This window comes from Cladophialophora yegresii (genome assembly GCF_000585515.1).
Source record: "Cladophialophora yegresii CBS 114405 chromosome Unknown aczIN-supercont1.4, whole genome shotgun sequence".
Classification (NCBI taxonomy): Eukaryota; Fungi; Ascomycota; class Eurotiomycetes; order Chaetothyriales; family Herpotrichiellaceae; genus Cladophialophora; species Cladophialophora yegresii.
In genome coordinates, this window is record NW_006913048.1 from 1,444,838 (window position 1) to 1,463,069 (window position 18,232).

The 18,232-nt window shown below is 53.4% G+C and overlaps 8 protein-coding genes across 8 annotated transcripts; 3 read left to right on the forward strand and 5 right to left on the reverse strand.

The window, feature by feature from the left end:
* Window positions 1-198: 198 nt before the first annotated feature.
* On the forward strand, window positions 199-1,882 carry A1O7_05848 (uncharacterized protein; the record flags this gene model as incomplete). The annotated part of the gene is made up of 2 exons (XM_007759856.1): window positions 199-274; window positions 300-1,882. 2 exons carry the CDS (start codon window positions 199-201, stop codon window positions 1,880-1,882), a joined length of 1,659 nt encoding a protein of 552 aa, XP_007758046.1.
* A 77-nt stretch (window positions 1,883-1,959) lies between these two features.
* Window positions 1,960-3,016, reverse strand: A1O7_05849 (uncharacterized protein; the record flags this gene model as incomplete). Its single annotated transcript, XM_007759857.1, has 3 exons — window positions 1,960-2,185; window positions 2,237-2,464; window positions 2,517-3,016. 3 exons carry the CDS (start codon window positions 3,014-3,016, stop codon window positions 1,960-1,962), a joined length of 954 nt encoding a protein of 317 aa, XP_007758047.1.
* A 1,172-nt stretch (window positions 3,017-4,188) lies between these two features.
* On the forward strand, window positions 4,189-6,143 carry A1O7_05850 (uncharacterized protein; the record flags this gene model as incomplete). The annotated part of the gene is made up of 6 exons (XM_007759858.1): window positions 4,189-4,318; window positions 4,372-5,069; window positions 5,124-5,223; window positions 5,300-5,554; window positions 5,615-5,709; window positions 5,781-6,143. The coding sequence occupies 6 exons, from the start codon at window positions 4,189-4,191 to the stop codon at window positions 6,141-6,143; spliced, it is 1,641 nt and encodes a 546-aa protein (XP_007758048.1).
* Window positions 6,144-6,749: 606 nt separating this feature from the next.
* Window positions 6,750-9,035, reverse strand: A1O7_05851 (uncharacterized protein; the record flags this gene model as incomplete). Its single annotated transcript, XM_007759859.1, has 1 exon — window positions 6,750-9,035. One exon carries the CDS (start codon window positions 9,033-9,035, stop codon window positions 6,750-6,752), a length of 2,286 nt encoding a protein of 761 aa, XP_007758049.1.
* An 847-nt stretch (window positions 9,036-9,882) lies between these two features.
* On the forward strand, window positions 9,883-11,397 carry A1O7_05852 (uncharacterized protein; the record flags this gene model as incomplete). The annotated part of the gene is made up of 1 exon (XM_007759860.1): window positions 9,883-11,397. The coding sequence occupies one exon, from the start codon at window positions 9,883-9,885 to the stop codon at window positions 11,395-11,397; it is 1,515 nt and encodes a 504-aa protein (XP_007758050.1).
* Window positions 11,398-12,217: 820 nt separating this feature from the next.
* A1O7_05853 (uncharacterized protein) lies at window positions 12,218-12,749 on the reverse strand (the record flags this gene model as incomplete). Its single annotated transcript, XM_007759861.1, has 2 exons — window positions 12,218-12,433; window positions 12,678-12,749. The coding sequence occupies 2 exons, from the start codon at window positions 12,747-12,749 to the stop codon at window positions 12,218-12,220; spliced, it is 288 nt and encodes a 95-aa protein (XP_007758051.1).
* Window positions 12,750-13,570: 821 nt separating this feature from the next.
* A1O7_05854 (glycine dehydrogenase) lies at window positions 13,571-16,780 on the reverse strand (the record flags this gene model as incomplete). The annotated part of the gene is made up of 1 exon (XM_007759862.1): window positions 13,571-16,780. The coding sequence occupies one exon, from the start codon at window positions 16,778-16,780 to the stop codon at window positions 13,571-13,573; it is 3,210 nt and encodes a 1,069-aa protein (XP_007758052.1).
* Window positions 16,781-17,299: 519 nt separating this feature from the next.
* A1O7_05855 (uncharacterized protein) lies at window positions 17,300-17,894 on the reverse strand (the record flags this gene model as incomplete). Its single annotated transcript, XM_007759863.1, has 3 exons — window positions 17,300-17,316; window positions 17,379-17,446; window positions 17,503-17,894. 3 exons carry the CDS (start codon window positions 17,892-17,894, stop codon window positions 17,300-17,302), a joined length of 477 nt encoding a protein of 158 aa, XP_007758053.1.
* Window positions 17,895-18,232: the final 338 nt, after the last annotated feature.

Consider the following 18,232-nt stretch of genomic DNA (forward strand, 5'->3'; position numbering starts at 1 on the left):
ACCCCCAAGGGCCCCTCGCGGTGGCTTCCGCGTCGCCAAGGCTTCAATGGCGCTCAGCTTGCTACGGCTTCGGCGCATCTACGCTGCTTCCGCTCTCGACGAGCTGAACACCAGGTCGTGATGTCTCCAGTCCTTGCCATTGTGGGTATTTCTTCCAGCTAGTCCCCGTTGTCTACCTACCGCAGTCACGCCTGCAAGATGAGTCTTCGCATGTCATCCTTGGACCCGAATGAGCCCAGAGCAGCCAAAGGTTATGCCGGAAAGTCCAGTCGAGGTGAAGAAGCACTGACGCCAGACAGATTGCCGAACCTGCAACCGGAGACGCATCCGCTGCGACAGGTCGCTGCCGACTTGCAAGAAATGTGCTCTCAAAGAGCTGACGTGCCCCGGTTACGGGCTGAGGATCCAGTTCGGACAAGGCGTTGCGAGCAGAGGGAAACTCACGGGCAAGGCGCTGCCTATCATTGAACCTGCTCCTCGCGAAAGTGCCGGTTCCCAAGAGAACTTCAGCCCCAAGAGCACTACTCCTGGGGAGATCTCAGATGCAGGCGAGGACGGTTTCGAGTTCTCAACGACGACGTTGTCTGGCGCTAAACCAGTTGCCACATCACGGCCGTCCTATCGCTCCGTCCCATCCGGATATGACGGAGGTACCTTTCATAATCAGTTTGCGCTAGACCTCGAATTGTCATCGCATGTGCTGCCCGACTACTTGCAAGGAAGGCCGGTCAGAGAGCTCCTGCACTACTTCGACCATCATGTCGCTACTGTCATGCCATGGGTAGACGGGCCTGAAAATCCGTGGCGCAAGCTCCTGCTCCCTCTTGCGCTCGAATCAGAGTCGCTGCTTCTCGCCCTCCTGGCGCTGTCGGCGGAGCACTACACGTCCAGACGCGATTCAAGCTGGCCATTGAACGGCGGATTCCTATCTAGCAACTACCGGGATAGGAGCTTACAGCTTCTGGCTCGGGATCTGCGCGCAGAGGTCATTGAGGATGCAAATTCACCCCGGAAAACTCAGGCAAGCACCATCCTGGCCACTATCCTGGTACTGTGTAATCTCGAAATGATCAGGTGTGACACAACTACATGGCATGTTCATTGGAAAGCCGCCAGAACCATAACAAAGCGGTGGACTGCCACAGACCTTGCATCGACCATTCTGGATGATACATGCCGGTTTCTCCTCAAGGAAGCTTTCGTATACGATGTCTTTGGTTCCTCCACGACATTCGGTGACAATGATCAAATCCCTAGCTCGGTCTTGACAAAGCAGGAGGCCAATGTCTTCACAGATTGGCTGCAATTGATTCAAGACGTGACTCGCGCTGAAAGACGCCGCAACGACAATCCGTTCTCAGCTGAGGAAGCATCAGTGGCGTTGGCAAATATGCAGGGTTTGCAAGAGAAGTTCGAGTACGCTCGAGATCGTTCTCGGACATTCAGCAGGCGCTTCGACTTCGGCACACCTGGTCCACACAACGACTTTACTGTTCTCATTGATATCTTCCACTATGCTGGACTTGCATACAGTTTCCAAGCTCTTCTCAACACTCTCGACCATGCCGTTCAGGCGTCGCTTCAGGACCACGTCACCGGTGTCATCACTGCGATGGGCCAGATTCGGAACAAGGACGCCTATCAGCACGATCTCGTATGGCCGCTGTTTGTCGTGGGAACACAAAGCAGGCATAACAAGGATACCCAGGATTTCGCCGAGACCAAACTGCTGGAAGTCATGAACTCAACGGGCTTCTCCAACTGCTACCCAGCACTGGAGTTTCTGCGGCGTTTCTGGGCGACCGATCCCCTCGTCGTCGCAGATTGGATGCAGTTTGCTCGGCAGGAGTCTAGACAGGGCAAGCATTTTCTGGTGATATAAATGTCCTGTGCCGAAATCCGTACTCGTTGTGGAGCTGTCACCGGCATTCAACTTGGTCCATGTCCACAGACAAGCAATTACATGTCAACAGTTTCCTCGTCTTCGACCCCAAACAGGACACGCATGGGATCTTGATATTCCATGAAGCCGAGAGACGGACGGCAAATTCCATAACCTAAAAGCCTTTGTGCTTGTGGTGGCAGCCGCTTAGCCTTCTCGGGAGGCACCATGAGGAACTGGTTCTCAGCAGGACGATAGGTCGGCTTGCATAAGAAGATTCCAACCGTTTCGCGAGCTTGGTCTCTGGGATGCAGTCAGCAGGTTCCAAGGTTTCGCGGCTCGTCCAATCCCTACTTGGTAACATTAGCACCTCCAGCATGATATAGGTTGCCGACAAAGATGAAGGCATCACCAGGTTCCAACTCTGCTGGAATAGCTTCGTGATCGTATGGGCAACGGTCTGGACCCCAAACATGCGACCCAGGGATCGCAATTGTGGCGCCGTTCTCGGCTGTTGTCTTGGTCAAGGCAGTCACACACCCGAGCATCATGGGCATGTCGCAATTGCGAGTGTGATAGTCGCTACATCAAGTCAGCCAGTTTCCGAACGGGACACCAGGCAGCAGTCGTTTACGCGTCATCTCTGTGCAGTCCCTGTTGCCTACCGCCTGGATTCACACGGAAGCCGACACTCGAGGAGATGATCGGCTTCGCTGTGACGGTTTCTTGTCTCTGGCCAGTCCAGTACGTAAATGTCGAAGAGATCATCTTGTTTGCCACATTGATGTACGTGGGATTCATGGCTAACTCTACGCACCCTTCCGACCGGGCAAGCAGACCTGTAGCTCTCTGGGTCGTATGTGGGAAGAAACCTGAAGGGTCGACCATGTCTGTGTCGAAATAAGGCTTCAGCTCCGACTTGATACGGCTGGCTAGTTCTTTGGAGATGATGTTCTCCACGATAACACCACCGTCGCGTTCAATGATCTCGACCAGAAGATCCGTCGTCGTGGCCGGATCGTTCGCGTCATATCGTGCCAGGGTCGGCTTCTGGACGGCACCATTGGTAAAGCCGGCTCCTTTCTTGGACACGACCGGAGCTTCGATGATGTCCTCGACCGCAACTGGAGCCATCTTGTTTGCTTGAAGACCCCTGGGATATGTAACTGACCTGCGATAAACGCAGGTATGATAAGGCCACAGACTGCTTGGAAGTTTCCAGGAATGGACCAACGACTGCGGCCGTGCTAAGCGAAAGACTGATTGCATGAAAGAAGGGAGCTGGAATATGGCGTCTCACGATTTCTTATATAAGTTGGCCTGGTATATCGTGACGTTGTAGAAAGCATCAACTTCTCACCTCTCCTGCCCGGCCCGGAAAGGTGAGTCTTCTAGACTCCTAACAAGACAATGAGTTCGCGGCGGTTCTGGTGTACTCTCCGTCTCCCCCCACACATCTAAAGACAGCAGGTGAGTTGAGAACGCGCGGTGTTCTCAGAGGTCTGGTCAGCAATAGTGTTCGGAGAACTGTGGCTAGTGCTGTGGGATGGGCTTCCCCAAGGGGCTGGTGGATGGAGATGGTGTTGAAACTCGAGATACCCAGTCGTGCCAGTAAGTCGAGGTCCACAGTCCGTCTATCTGGAGATCTTGTGGTTGAAGCAACACACGGTTGGCTGGCAGCACATCACCATCCTGGCCTATTGATCCACGGATCCCGGCAGCAGGAACTTCTCCATCCACCGCCCAAAAGAAGCCTAGAGCAGGGTATCTCGGCTCCAGGTCGGGTCCCCACAAGGTCTTAACTAGATTCCTGGCCTTGCGGCTCGTCCCTTCTCCATCGAAGAGCCAAAGAAAACATCTGACCACCCATCGCCGAGGAGAGTATCTTTACCCAGCGATAAGGGACGTCTCACGGTATGCGCTTGTGAGTTGGATCATCAACACTCTGCAGCGCCACGACCCTCGCTTCGCATCGTTTGCCGCATCGGGCTTGGAGAGACGCGTCAGGAATTCTTTGGATCGCATCAATGGCGGCGCCGATAAGCGGCGCTGCACGTCCAATGGAGACCACGGTCCAACGCCCAATCTCTGGGCTACACCATGCACATGGCCGAAACCATGACAACTCCCCTTGTCTCTGTTCTAGCCTTACGCGGGGCCAGAATAGTCCATGCTGGAAAGATACAAGCTCATTAACTTAAGCTCGACTTGCCTTCAAGACTTCAGTCACCCTCAGGATTTTCTGTGGCAGCGGTCCTCGGCGACCTCCCTTGGGTTTGAACACCAAACCCTCGGAAGCGATCAAGATGAAAGACACGGGGTTCGAAACTGTGACGGAGGACTTGGACAACATGGCGACCCTCGAGGAGGCCAAGTCCATCAATAGCGACGACGCCCTCCTTATGTCCATGGGCAAGAAGCCAGAGTTGAAACGAGGTATGGTAACCCCGTCCACATCGTCATCCCTTCGGTGCTAAGTGTAAGCACAGTGTACAATTTCTGGACGCTATGCGCGTATCAGATCATGATTTCTTGCAGCTGGTCATGTCTGGTGGTCCTGTACTCGACCATCTTCGACGTTGGCGGGCCCTTTGCCCTCGTCTGGGGCACTCTCTTCGTCGCAGTGGGTCAGACTCTGTTGATGATGTCCTTGGCCGAGTACTGCACCATCTGGCCCACAGCGGGTGGCCAACAGTACTACGTCCAGGCCGTCGCCACCGGAAAGCTTCGACCCATCCTATCATACCTTGTTGGATGGGCCGTCATCGTCGGCGAAATCAGTACGGGGTCGAGCTGTGCGCTCAACAGCGCTGCGATCATTGCATCCTTCGTCGAGGTCACTCATCCGGAATTTGTCTGGCATCGTTGGATGACCTGGATCATCTACACGGCCTTCCTGATTGGGCCGATCGTCATGAACCTGAAGCAGTCCTGGCTTCCAGGCATGAACCTCTTTGGCGCCGTCTGGACCATTGCAGGCGGTATCGCGTGGGCGGTCGTCTTCGGCATCATGGCACCCAAGCACGACGCAAAATTCATCTTCACCAAGTTTATCAACAACTCGGGCTATACCAGCAGTGGTTGGGTGTTCATCATGTCCTTTTACTCGCCCATGTATGGCCTCTACGGCACGGACGGCATGATGCACCTGGTCGAGGAGATGAAGCATGCATCCAAGGAGGCTCCAGTGAGTAGTCCCGACCACGTCTCGACAGTTTTGGGCAGCGGCTGACGTATCTAGCGAGTGATGGTCTGGTCGATGATATTTTGCAGTGTCACCAGCTGGCTCGGCGCGATCCTTCTGCTCTGGACCGCTGGGGACTGGGAGGAATACATGCTCGGTACGCCAGAATTAGCGCCTCTCAGTCACCCCTTTCTCCTCCCTGGTTACTTGGCTAACATGCTTGACACTCCCAGCCTCGCAACCGTACATGAACTGGTGGATGGACGTCTGCAACTCCGTCTACGGCGGCGGCATCTTCTGCGCGCTCATCATGATCGGCCTGAACTTCTTCATCATCGTCGGCACCAACAACGCCGGCTCGCGCCTCGCTTGGAGCATGGCTCGCGACAAGGCATTCCCTTACTCAGACTACTTTGCCCACGTGAGCACGAGGTTCCATATCCCCTTAAGAGCGATGATTGCGATCCTAGTCGTCGACCTGGTCATTGGTGAGTAGCGTGCCCCAGCTCTCCGACGCATCCCGTTGCGCTAATGCTGGGCCAATGTAGGCCTCATCGTCCTAGGCAGCGACCTCGCCTTCGAATCGATCATCTCTGGCGGCGGCGTGACTCTACAGATCGGCTACGTGACGCCAATCATCGTGGTATGTGTGTCGCGAGCCGCCCTTTCGCTCTCCGTCGTGTACACACTTTCTCTGATACCCTTCTTCTCCAGGTCCTCATCCGCGGCCGCTCCATCCTGCCTCCTCGCCCGTACTTCGACCTCGGCCGCTGGGGATACCCCATCAACGTCATCTCCGTGTGCTGGTCCCTCGTCATCATCACCATGTATCTCTGCCCACTATATGTGCCCGTCACGATCGCCACGATTGACTACATGAACTGGAGCTGTCTGATCGTCGGGGCCACGATCCTGTTCCCAGGCATTTACTGGGTGTGGAGGGCCCGGTTCCGGTATATCAAGGAGGGAAACTCCGTGCTGGAGGATAACGTCGTCTGGATTGATGGAGTTGCTGTGAGTGGGCGGGAGGCCTTGAGGGAGGCGGCTATGCATTCTGAAGCGAAGGAAGTTAAGTAATATAGAGCGACAGTGTGACAGTTTTGGATTAACGGTCGGTGCCAAGCAGAGCATGGCCAGGCCGGTTGTATGTCGTACCTACATTATAAAGTTGTGCTAATTACATACATTGTTACGTGTGATGTGAGGTGATGCGATATAATACATTTGATTAAACATCTGTTGCTGTTGCTGCATTAATCGGACGTTAATCAGGCAGTGGCCAGTTGATGCTATAGCTCCGACCAAGAATATTCATATGGTACTCTACTGTCCTGTCTTGGCTGAGAGGGTAAGGCTGATCACAGGGAGATCGTCAGGCTTCACGAGAGTCAAGCAAGCGCGAGCAATGATAGCCCTGACTCCTGCCCAGCATGGGACCTGTATGATAAGAGGCGCTGCCAACCCGTCAAAAAGGAGGCCAACGTCCTGCCTGTGCTGCGGTAGCTAGAGATTCGACAGGTAGATGGACACGAGGGTGGTGAGGGAGGGAAGGAAGGGAGAGATCATTCATAAGCTTCGTAGGCGGGCACAGTCCCGGCCTCACGGCCACCCGAATCCTCTGTATAGAGCGAGCGGTTTTATTGATCTCTGTATCACTGCCCGCTGCTCACTGCTCACTGCTCATCACGAAACTACCTCACCAACCTTTGGAGCCCGATTCTTCAACCATTCCCTGGCTCTGTCGAGATCGCCTTTCTCGTCCTCAAGCGCTTTGGCACACCATTCCAGCTCATATTCCCCTTCGCCCATGATCATGCCGGCAAGATTTCTCCGCGATTGACTCGCTTCATCGACGCAGAAGATCAATGATGTGATCGTCCCGTTTGCGAGGTCGTTCATGATTGGCTTGATCATAGCTAAGCCATCTTTGGCGGATACGACTCGATCGTCGCCATGGACATTCTTATACGCTGTTCGGCAGAACTCCGCGTTGCGACACCAACTCTTACCACATCCGCCGGTCAATTGCTGAAGCAATCTTCTCTCGATTCTTCGCCGCAACATTTTGCCCTCAGGATCGTAGGATGTGACGTATAATGGACCGAAACATTCGTTGCACAGGCCGAGCTGCTCTTTCTGCACTCTTTGCTCGTCTTCAGACTTAATGACTCGTCCGCAAATGCGATTTGAGCAAAGCCTAGACTTCGGTCTGGAGAACCTTTCGCGATCGTGAAGGCGTAGATGGGTTTTCATGTCTCGTAGCCTGACAATCTTGTTGCAGAGATGGCATTCTGTTGTCCGTGCACCATCAGCCATCTCATGGGGAGTGAGCCCACTCATAAGCACTTCCGGGTCCGTAAAGGAAGGGTCTTCTGGACCTTGTTGAGGGACAACTAAGTGACAGAATTGGCATAAGATTTCTTTCCCTGGACAAGTCGTCGTTCGATGGTGGGCCAGGATCGGTACATCATAAGCCTGAAAGTCACATTCTGGGCATTGCAAAGGTGATTGTGGGTGGAAGATGGCGTCGTGCTTTTCGTGCGAAGCAGCATCGTTGCCGTGCTCTTCATCGTGGGGACAGTGCCAGTGGTTTTGCCAGGCGTCAGACTTCTTGAGGAACACCTCCGAGCACTTCGGACACAGGATGTTGTTCCTGTAGCAGAATGCCTCATGAAGAGGAAGCGTGCGCTTGGGAACCACTTGATGGCAGTTCTTGCACATCACATCATCGGGAGACAGTGCACCGGTCTCGTCGCCTGCATCGTCTGTCTGCGCAGGGGCGGAGACTTGAAGGCTGTAGGAGATTGGTCGGGCTGAATCCTGAGAGTCTTCTTTTCCGTTACTCCACGCGTGCACAGCAACGTTCAAGACCTCGGCATCCTCAAGGTCGACGCTGGTGTATGAGAGTTTCATTCTCTTCGTGGGTCGTACACTGAGATCACCGAAGACGTACTCGTCGTCGCGTGGCTTCGAGCGCTGTTTTGCTGAGAAAGGCGTAACCAGTAAATTCAGCCTGGTGTCATCGTCTAAAGCCTCCAAGGTAACTTCGAAATCGCGGGTTTTGTCCCATTCTTTCAATTCGTAGTCGACATATTGTCCAGGTAGAACTCTGCCTTGAATCTCGGTCCCAAACGTCACCGGGCCTCCTAATGAGCTTCCTTCGGGTGACTCGTGGCCCCGGTTCTTCTTTGCCAGTGTCTTCTTCAGAGTCTCTCGCGCTTGTTCCTCATTCAAAGGCTCAATGTCGACCTCGAGATCGGTATCAACAATACATATCCCGTCCTCGTCTGGTTCAAACTTGTCGACCAAGAACCGGAATCTTTCATGATGTGCACCAGGCACGACAAGCAACTCTCCGCGGGTCAGGGTGGTATAGTTATCCCGAAGATAACGCTCTAATAGAGACTTCCAATCTTCCGGGTCGTACCCAGCCTCCAAGGGTCGCAGCTTGACATAGGTGCCTTTCTCCAATTGCTTTGCATGTATAGTTATTACTTCTCCCTTAGATGTGTCTGTACCATTTGTCATGACCACGTCACCATCTGGAGTGCCTTCCCGGGTCGTGGAAGTAGACCGTGTGGCATTTTGCAGGCCCAGCGCCTCTTGCAGACCGCTGCTCAGGCCTATTGTACCTTCGGCGGCTGAAAATTCGCGGATCCCAGCGTATACTGCCCTTCCATTGAGCGGGTTGACAAGGCGGAAAGTGAGAGGATGGGGTAACTGTTGCTGACGGTCTTCAAAAGCTTCGCGAGCACGGCGCTCGGCTGCGAAAGAATAAGGGTTAAATGGATCGAAGGACGATGTCAGTTGTCTATTCGTGTTATTCTGGACTGACACCACGGGCGCAGCAGCCAAAAGTGATTCGAGGGCGGACTGTGGCAAGGTAATCTTGTCTCCAACGAGACGACGATTTGACGGCGCGACATGAAGTTGAGCCGTCCATTTCAAGGGCTCTGAAGACGGGGACATATTTGCTGCGTGTCTGTGAGGGTAGAAGACCTCAGCATATGAGGCCGATCGCGATATGACCCCATGATGAAAGTCAGATCAGGCAAAGAAAGGACGCGCAGTCGGTGACTTCGAGAAGCGTCGATGGCGACTGACAAATGACCATCTCGACAAATCGACGCCGTCTTTGGATGCAGCTTCGGTTTGAGTTTACTTTCGGACCATTTCCACTTTCGCTGTCAAACGCAAATAGTAAATAGATCCCAATTGCTGGCCGTTCCTCGCTGGATTCAGCGTATCCCGAATCCTGCATGTGAACCACTCGATCCTCTTACATAACCATCCCGCCGCAATGGTGCTGGGCAGGCGTCTGCAGACTCGCCACGCTCGTCGCTTGCACAGTCGGCGGACCACTGCGGCTGTGTCCATACACATTGACGGGCAGTCGTGGCAGCCATGGCCTATGGTGGCATTCCAAGCCGGCCCAGTCGATGATTATATAACGTTGTAGTCGCCTTATTGGACTCGGCTAAGCGTGCGACGGCATTTGGCGGAATGTACGACATGGTACTCCTTCAAAAGCTCTCAACCCTCGATTAAAGCAGACACGCAGCAATCGAGACTCAGCTTCTGCCGTGCTTGTCATTCTGAAGCCTTTCACGAGGGAGACCATCGCACTCTGTATTCGCTGGTTCTACAGGAAGCCGCGTTGTCCCGGGGTTGCACTGCAAATCTGCTCCTCAGTTGACTCTGCCTAAAGCGCTGAACATGGACTGAGAATTTCTACATTTCTGATGCACCTACCTGAACTTAACTGTCCGTCCTGAAAAAATCTGCTAACTACTGTCGAAGCTCATTCTTGGACGACATGACCGACGTCTCAAGGAAGGGCTCATTGAGCTTCCTCAACCCCTTTAAAACGAGATCCGGAAGCCGTTCAAGCTCGAGAGCGTCGTCCGTAGTTGACTTCAAGATTGGTGATGACGCAAGGAAATCCTCAATCTCAACCGCCACTATCAAAGAAACAAACTCCTCTGGTCGTACCTCTAGAGCAGGTTCTGCCAAGAACAGCCTCGAGTACACTCGGTCGTCTCGTCAGGGTTCCACCCTAGCCACCACAGGAGAAGATGGATGGGACAGAGATGCCCAGACCGGCGAGCGAAAAGATCATACTGATCTGTTACACAGTCTTGTCGATGAGAGTACAGCAGAATCTCTAGCTGACAAGGCTCAAGCCATGTTCATCGGGATTCCGGCTAAGCCCGCTGCGGATCTGTTCTCCAGGTTTCCCGAAGGTGTCTGGAGGCGGATTGTGGAATTCTTGGGTCCAGCAGATAAAGCCAGTCTCGCGTTCTCCTGCAAACCATTTCGGACTCTGCTAGGCACTAGGTCTTGGACCGACTTGAATAGCCCACAAAACCGAGACGCCAAATTCGATTTTCTTGGCCGGTTAGATGAACAGCTTCCTAACCATCTGCTTTGTTTTCAATGCGGAATATACCACGTCAGGACACAGAAGGGCCAGGAAGTCCTGCGTCCCACCAATGTCTCGAACCCCATCTTCAACTGCCCTAATGTCTTCAACCTCGAGAACAAAGTGGCACGACACCGAATCACTGTCGGACGCGCTCTCCCATTCCCATTTGTCCAACTCATTCTGCGAGGTCAGAAGTACTCGCCGGAGCACGGGATCCCCATCGACTCAATGTCACGACGGTACAAGGATCGAGATGGAGAGTGGACTCACCAAACACGCTACGTGGTCGTCAATGGCCATCTGCTGATGCGGGTCATCAGCTCGGCGTTCGCAACCCCGGCGCTACCTCCAGCAGGGCTACGCAGATTACTCTACTCACCCAGCGACAATTTCAATCCATACTTTTCTGTCTGCGCGCATTGGAGGGACGGCAATCTCATGCCTGCTGTCAAATGCGCTCTAAGTCACATTCCGAAACCGCCAGAGGGTAGTGGCATCGCAGGCACCAGTGCGAAGGTCCAGTATCATTTTCACAGACCTCATCCCATAATTACCTTGTGCTCCGAATGCAGACCCATGCGACGGTGTCCGGAGTGCCCGACCGAGTATCTCATTGAGATGAGAGTGCAAGAGGACCGAAGCGACCCCGACCCAAGGAAGTTGTTCAAGCACGCTGTCGTCGTCACACGATGGAGCGACCTTGGCGACGGGTCCTCTCCTAAGAGCCTGGAATGGGCTGCTTGCAATGGAGAAGCAGAATACGATTCCTTCACGGCTCTCGGAAAGCGTGCGATCTCTGGGACATTCGAGTCGCAGTTCACGGTCGACCAGATCCCGGGACAAAAGATGGTCTCGATGAATCCGAATAAGATCAAGCTTGGGGAAAAGGGGCACGATTGGTATTGATGAAGAGGAGGATGTATGTGGGATAATGTGGTGCAGACGATTTTTGAGGTCCGAACGACTGACCACAGTCGTCTATAATGAATACACAGAGATGAATGCCCATTCTCAGTCAAACGAGCAGGTATGATTGCGGAAAGAGATACCACCGCATAATGACCATCAGTCACTCCATCGGCAGCCTCATTCCGACCATGCACAGGAACAATGTGCACACTAGCCGGAAGATCGGAAGCAACTCACTGTATCCATCACGATCGTCTACCTCTGCGCCAAAAGTGCAGACCACGCCAACGTCTATCGCACATGTATAACGTCTCCTGCAAGTCAGGGTCGATAAACTGCATCGCGTCCAAAACAAGCAGTCTGGAATCCACCTATACAGAACAATGTCTACTTGTATCTCAGCGCCAGGAATAGCACTTCTCATTCAAAGCGAATGTGCTCTTCTCTTCTCTTACCTTGCAGCTCGACCTTCTCATCTTCCCCAGTAACCCATCCCATTCTTCTCGGCCCTCTCCCTCATGCGTCCTTTGTTCCACCGGAATTAAGTCCCTTCGCCTTCCATGCTCACTTCCCTCACGTCTCTACCCATACCGTAGGGCACCCTCCAGTCCTCCTATCCCCCTATTCCAACCCGGATCCCGGATCCCGAATCCCGCCTTGGTCCCTCATCACACCTAAACACACCACTCATACATACCGCGTACCGGCATACAGTACTAGTGTCGCTGTGTCTTTCTTACTTCTCGAGTCCTAAACCTTCTTCTTCTTCTTCTTTGCATTGTCCTTCGACTCCCCACTGCCCACCGATCGAACCCGACTAAAACCGTTTCGCACCCGACTTCCACTCCCCCGCGTCCTCGACCCCCTGCGCGACCTTCTTCGTCCCATTCTCGACGCCAGTCAGGGCATTACTCAACCCATCCCCCACGGGCTTCCCCGCACTCCCCGTCGCGCCCGTGATCGTGTCTCCCACCCCGCGGCCCAGCGCGCCCGTCACGCCGCCGACCGTGCGAGCCACGCCGCCTAGGGTGTTCTGTGAGCGGAGCGTTAGCGGGGACGCTAGTGACCGGGTGAGTGCGCGGGTGAGTGAGATGAGGGGGTGAGTGAGTAAATAAGTGAGTGATAGAGCGGGTGAGTGAGTGAGATGACTAAGCGCGTGAGATGAGTGCGCGAGTGAAATGAATGAGGTGAGTCGGACGAGTGAGTGAATGAGTGAAATGGGGTGGGAACTGTGAGGCGCAAAGCGAGAAGTATATAGTGCTGGGGGCTCAACTTACCCCGACGGTTGAGGTGACGAATTTGGCGGCGCCGGTGACGCCTTCGTCGGATGAGGAGGTATTGATGGGCATCCTGTTCTGCCGGCTTGTGTATGTCTGTCTGTGGTGCAGTGCTCGTAGGGTTTCGTTGGTAGGGAGAATTGATTGTACAGTATGTAGGTAGATTGAGAGGTAACTCGGAGCGGTGTTGACCGTACTTTGGGTAGATATATAGGCAATGGTATCTGGTATCTGGTATCTGATATCGGTATGGCTACCGATTCAAGCAACTGGCACGAGACGCGTAATTATCCGCTCAAGTCAAGGACTGAGTATGCTCGGTATGGTACGCGTCCCGAGTAACGCAATGCGTACACCTTGCAGTATATGAGGCCCTCGGAGGCCGCTCCTCCTGGAGACACAAAGGAGGGACACATGTGATGTCATACGTCTCCCGGTCCTTCGTTGGCACCAGCGGGTGTCGCTCGTCAACGCCTGACCCTGGCCGGGTACCACAGTAGTGTGGCCTGCGGCATCCTCCGCGCTGTGCGAATAGCAGAGTGCGGTCTTGCAGGGGTGGTGGGAGGATTTGTGGCTGTGCCAGGTGTGTGCTGGGACATATTGGACATGTCAGACGAAAGGTCATACGGCATGACAGAAAGCCACTTCTGGGCACTCGACCAGGCATAACTCGAGAGCTACACAGAAGCATCCGAATGTCACACGCTAACAGCATTGGTTGAGCTTGCGCCGAGTACCTCGTACTTTACACATTGGGTTCCACTTGCTCATTGTTGCCGTCCTGCTCACAAATTCGCCGAAAGCACCCATAGTGTGACCATGCCTGACCAGAACTGTTGAACTCCCGATCATGCTTGACCCCTGATAACCTTTGGTGATTCACGTCCAAAGCACTATGTCGGCATCGGTGCCTGATGTCCCGTAAAGCCCTCTTCCTCATATCCTTCGACGGGCGTGCAAGTGCAGAAGAGATTCGTATCGCCGTAGGCATCATCGACACGCGCCACCGAGGGCCAGAACTTCTTCTCCCTGAGCCACGGCAGTGGATATGCCGCTTGTTCTCTGGTGTACGGACGGTCCCAGTCGTTTCGCATGAGATCATGCTGTGGATGTGGTGACATGCGCAGAACATTACCTTCTCGCGGCATCTGGCCGTCCTCGATGGCTTTGATCTCCTTCCTGATCTCGATCAAGGCGTCGCAGAATCGGTCGAGTTCTTCCTTGGATTCTGACTCGGTGGGTTCAATCATGAGAGTGTTGGCGACAGGCCAGCTCATTGTAGGTGCGTGAAAGCCATAATCTTGCAGGCGTTTCGCAATATCAATGGCCTCGATAGCCGCAGTCTCCTTGAAGCCTCTCGCGTCAAGAATAAACTCATGCGCGCATCGGCCATTCTCATTGGTGTACAAGATCTTGTAGTGCGGCTTGAGGCGGGACATGATGTAGTTCGCATTCAACAATGCGACTTCCGTGCCGTGCTTCAACCCTTCGCTTCCCATGAGTTGGATATAGGCATAGCTGATGGGCAGGATAAGAGCACTACCCCAGGGGGCCGAACTAACAGGGGAGATAGCAGTCTTGGCTCGGTCTGGGCCAGGATGAGGATCCACGTGGGAATGTGTAGGCAGGAAGGGCTTGAGGTGTTCCTTGACACCAATGGGTCCGACGCCAGGACCTCCGCCACCATGAGGAATGCAAAACGTCTTGTGCAGATTCAGATGACAAACGTCGGCTCCGATATCCCCAGGGTTACACAAGCCGATTTGAGCATTGAGATTCGCCCCATCCATGTAGACTTGTCCCCCGTGTTCGTGAACGATCTCACAAACTTCCCGGATCGCCGGCTCGAAGACACCGAACGTGCTGGGATAGGTGATCATGATGGCAGCTAGGTCATCCTTATGCTTCTCGCATTTGTTCTTGAGGTCTTGAACGTCCAGATTGCCGGTCTTGGTGTCACACTTCAGAGGAACCACTTTCATTCCCGCCATGGCAGCCGACGCAGGATTTGTTCCATGCGCCGAGACCGGTATGAGGCAGACCTTTCGCTTGCTTTCTCCTCGGGTGGAATGGTACTTCTCAATCACACGCAAGCCAGCAAATTCACCCTGAGCACCTGAATTGGGCTGCAAGCTAACGGTATGCATGCCAGTGATCGAGGCCAGATTATCCGACAGTCTCTCGATGAGGGCTTGATATCCTCCCTGGCCCGGAGCGAAGGGATGATGTTTGTTCCATGCACTATTAGATATGGGTTGCATCTCTGTGGTTCCATTGAGCTTCATGGTGCATGATCCCAACGGTATCATTGAATGCACCAGAGATAGGTCTTTGGACTGCAAATGATGGATGTACCGAAGCAATTCAGTCTCCGAGTGATTGTGGTTGAAGACGGGATGGGTCAAGTAAGGTGTCGACCTTTGCAGCGAGCTCGAAGTATCATCGACTCTCGAGTGTATTCCTGGCTCGCCCAGAGCACGATTAAAAACGTCCTGTTCGATACCAAGCACTTGTGCCAGTAAAGACATACTCTTCAGGCCAGTACTCTCATCAATCGAAATGGCGAGCTGTAGTTTTTGTTCCGAATTTCCAGAGACTATTGTACGCAGAGAAACTGAAGCGGCCTCTGCCCGCGATAAGATCTCCTCATACTCGTTGCGATCTTGCACTTCCAACGTGACCGTATCGAAGAGTACAGCACCGTCTTCACGAAGCCCCTTTGTGACAACTTTGAGAGTAGAGCTGTGCTTCTCGACCAACGCTTGAAGAAACTTGGTGCTGGCCCAAACTTTATTGGCAATATCCCGCAGACCTTGTGGTCCATGGTAAATGGCATAAAAGGCGCTCATGTTGGCGAGAAGAGCCTGCGCAGTACATATATTGCTAGTGGCCTTTTCGCGTCTGATATGTTGCTCGCGTGTCTGCAGTGCCAGACGCAGAGCACGATTGCCGAGCCTGTCTTTCGAGACACCTACGAGCCGACCAGGTATCTTTCGTTTGTGCTTCTCACTGCAGGCAAAGAAGGCGGCGTGCGGTCCACCATAACCCATGGGCACGCCAAATCTTTGGGCGCTACCGAACGCGACATCTGCGCCAAACTCACCCGGAGGCTTCAAGAGAGTGAGGGCAAGCAAGTCTGTAGCGACGCAGAACGTGGCCTCGGCGGCATGTACGACGTTGGAGAGGTTTTGAAAGTCGTGTACACCTCCAGTTGTGTCTGGATATTGTGCGAGGACGCCGAACAATTTCTCCCCTTGGTCTTTTACAAGCTGACAATCATTGTCCAGAATATCTCCAACCACAATGTTGATGCCAAATCCGGTCGCACGTGATTCTAGGACCGCGATCGTCTGCGGATGGCAAAGATTGGACACGACAAACGTCTTTCCCGGCTTCTTCAGTCGAGCAGTTGAGAGCGCATTCATGGACAAGGTCATTGCTTCGGATGCAGCAGTGCCTTCATCAAGAATGGAGGCATTTGCTATCGCAAGACCTGTGAGGTCTGTGACAATCGTCTGAAAGTTGAGGAGCGACTCCAAGCGACCTTGACTGATCTCGGCTTGATATGGTGTGTAGCTTGTGTACCAAGCAGGGTTTTCCAAGACGTTTCTGAGAATAACCGCAGGAGGAACCGTACCGTAATACCCGCTGCCTATGAAATTGTGCCATGATCTGTTTCGCCTCCCAAGGGCCTGTAATTCACTTCGCACTTGTCCCTCCTTCTGGCCATGGGCATTGTTCTGTTTTCCGCGTGAAATTATGGTAGGGTTCTTCTGCCGGATTCCGGATGGTAGAGACTGGTGTATGAAGTCATCAAGATCTTTGACCGGCGGATCCAGCTTCTTGAGCATCTGCTCTTCATCCTCAGGTGAAGGACCAATGTGCCGCTGGCTAAATCGCTCGCTTGTCTCTGTAAAGGATAGTCGTTCTTGATTTGTTTTCGTTGGTGGCGGTCTACGGCCAGCGGGGTCATTCGGTTGTGCTGCAGTAGACATGCATCTCGTGCACATGCGACTCAGCTCGTTCCGTAGGAACCGTTGCCGCTGAACGACGCGGTGTGCTGAGCGAGCGGCGCGGGGCCACATGACGGAGGGGTTGGCCATGGTTTCGGGCCTTGACAGGGCCGCTGTTCAGTGCAATGGCATCGAGAAGAATGTTAGACGGCTGAGGGAAGACAGAGGATCAGAATATTGCAGATTTGTGTCGATATTGTAAAATGGGCAGTCATTGCCCAACATGCACGAGTATCCAGTAGTCACGCAGCTTCCACGCAGTTGAGAACCGGAGGACAGCGCAGGCGGCTTTGTGGCCGCAGCTGCAGCTACTAGTAACTTAATTACTCCGCCCGATAACAGATATGGGCGTCATCGGACCAATGAAAGCCAATGACCGCCCTTGAAGAAATGGGCCACAAACTGGAGCTGGTGAATTGGAAATAAGAACTCCGTAATTACTCTTCTCTCACCGTACCTTCAAACGACCAACATGCTAATGATACACCAATATCATTGATACAGAGGATGTCTAGGAAAGTGTTGTTACAGTCGCTTAACGCATCTCAGTCATGCAATCCTCATGGGCCATCATCTCTCTCACTTCATCTGCGTGCATAGTCGTCTCGCTTAATAACGATCATGACCTGAAGAGAACCAAGGTATTAGTACTGGAATTGATCAAGAGCTCATCGAGGATACCACTCACGTCCAAGAGGCTTAGCTCTCTTTCCGATATCTTTGGCTTGCTGTTGCTTGATCTTGGCGAGACGAGCCCTAACGTGACATGTCAATATCGACCAGAATACGTCAACGGTAAGTCAGGAACGTACTCCTCTTCAGCTTCACGCTCAAGCATCTTGACATGGTTCCTTGCCTCTTGGACAGCAGCTCGGGCTTGCACGAGTGCTCGGTCCGCCTCTCTTTCCGCGGTCTCTGCTGAAAGCACTCGCTCCCGAGCAGCAATGATGGATGAGTCTTCATGGTTGCGGTGGAACAGCCCGCCTGAACTGCGTGTTGAGCCGTGAGAAAGCTTGTTGCTTCCGTGACGGTTATTGCGGGTGTCTAGGTCCGAAGAGGATGCCGACGACGATCGGCGGCGGCTGAAGAAACCTTTGCGAGGACTGCCGCCCGCGGAAGAATTTGAGTATCTGGGATTTGTCGTGGTATGTGCATGTGTGGGAGTTGGCTCAGGGGCCGTGTTCTTGTGGCCGAAAAGAGGCATGTTGATGGATGGTTTGGCGACAGTGGCCTGTGAAAAATAGTGTGTTTATGGATTAGGCAATCGATCAGACAGAAATCTCAATGGTACGAGTATAATGTTGTTGCAACGGCCTTCAGCAACGTTATATAGCTGCATACCCGAACCCGGTGCAACTGACAGTGGTGGTGTCCTAGAATCAGGTTTTAGGTGTTGGTGTGACGTAGAACCGAGGACGAGGCTCACGAAAGGAGGGATCGGCAGCCTCGATGGCCCAAGCCAGCCAAATGACGCCACATATCAACCAGAAGACCACGCGCCCAGAGTCTTGGTGTCGCTTACTTCGGAACGAATTTGGACCC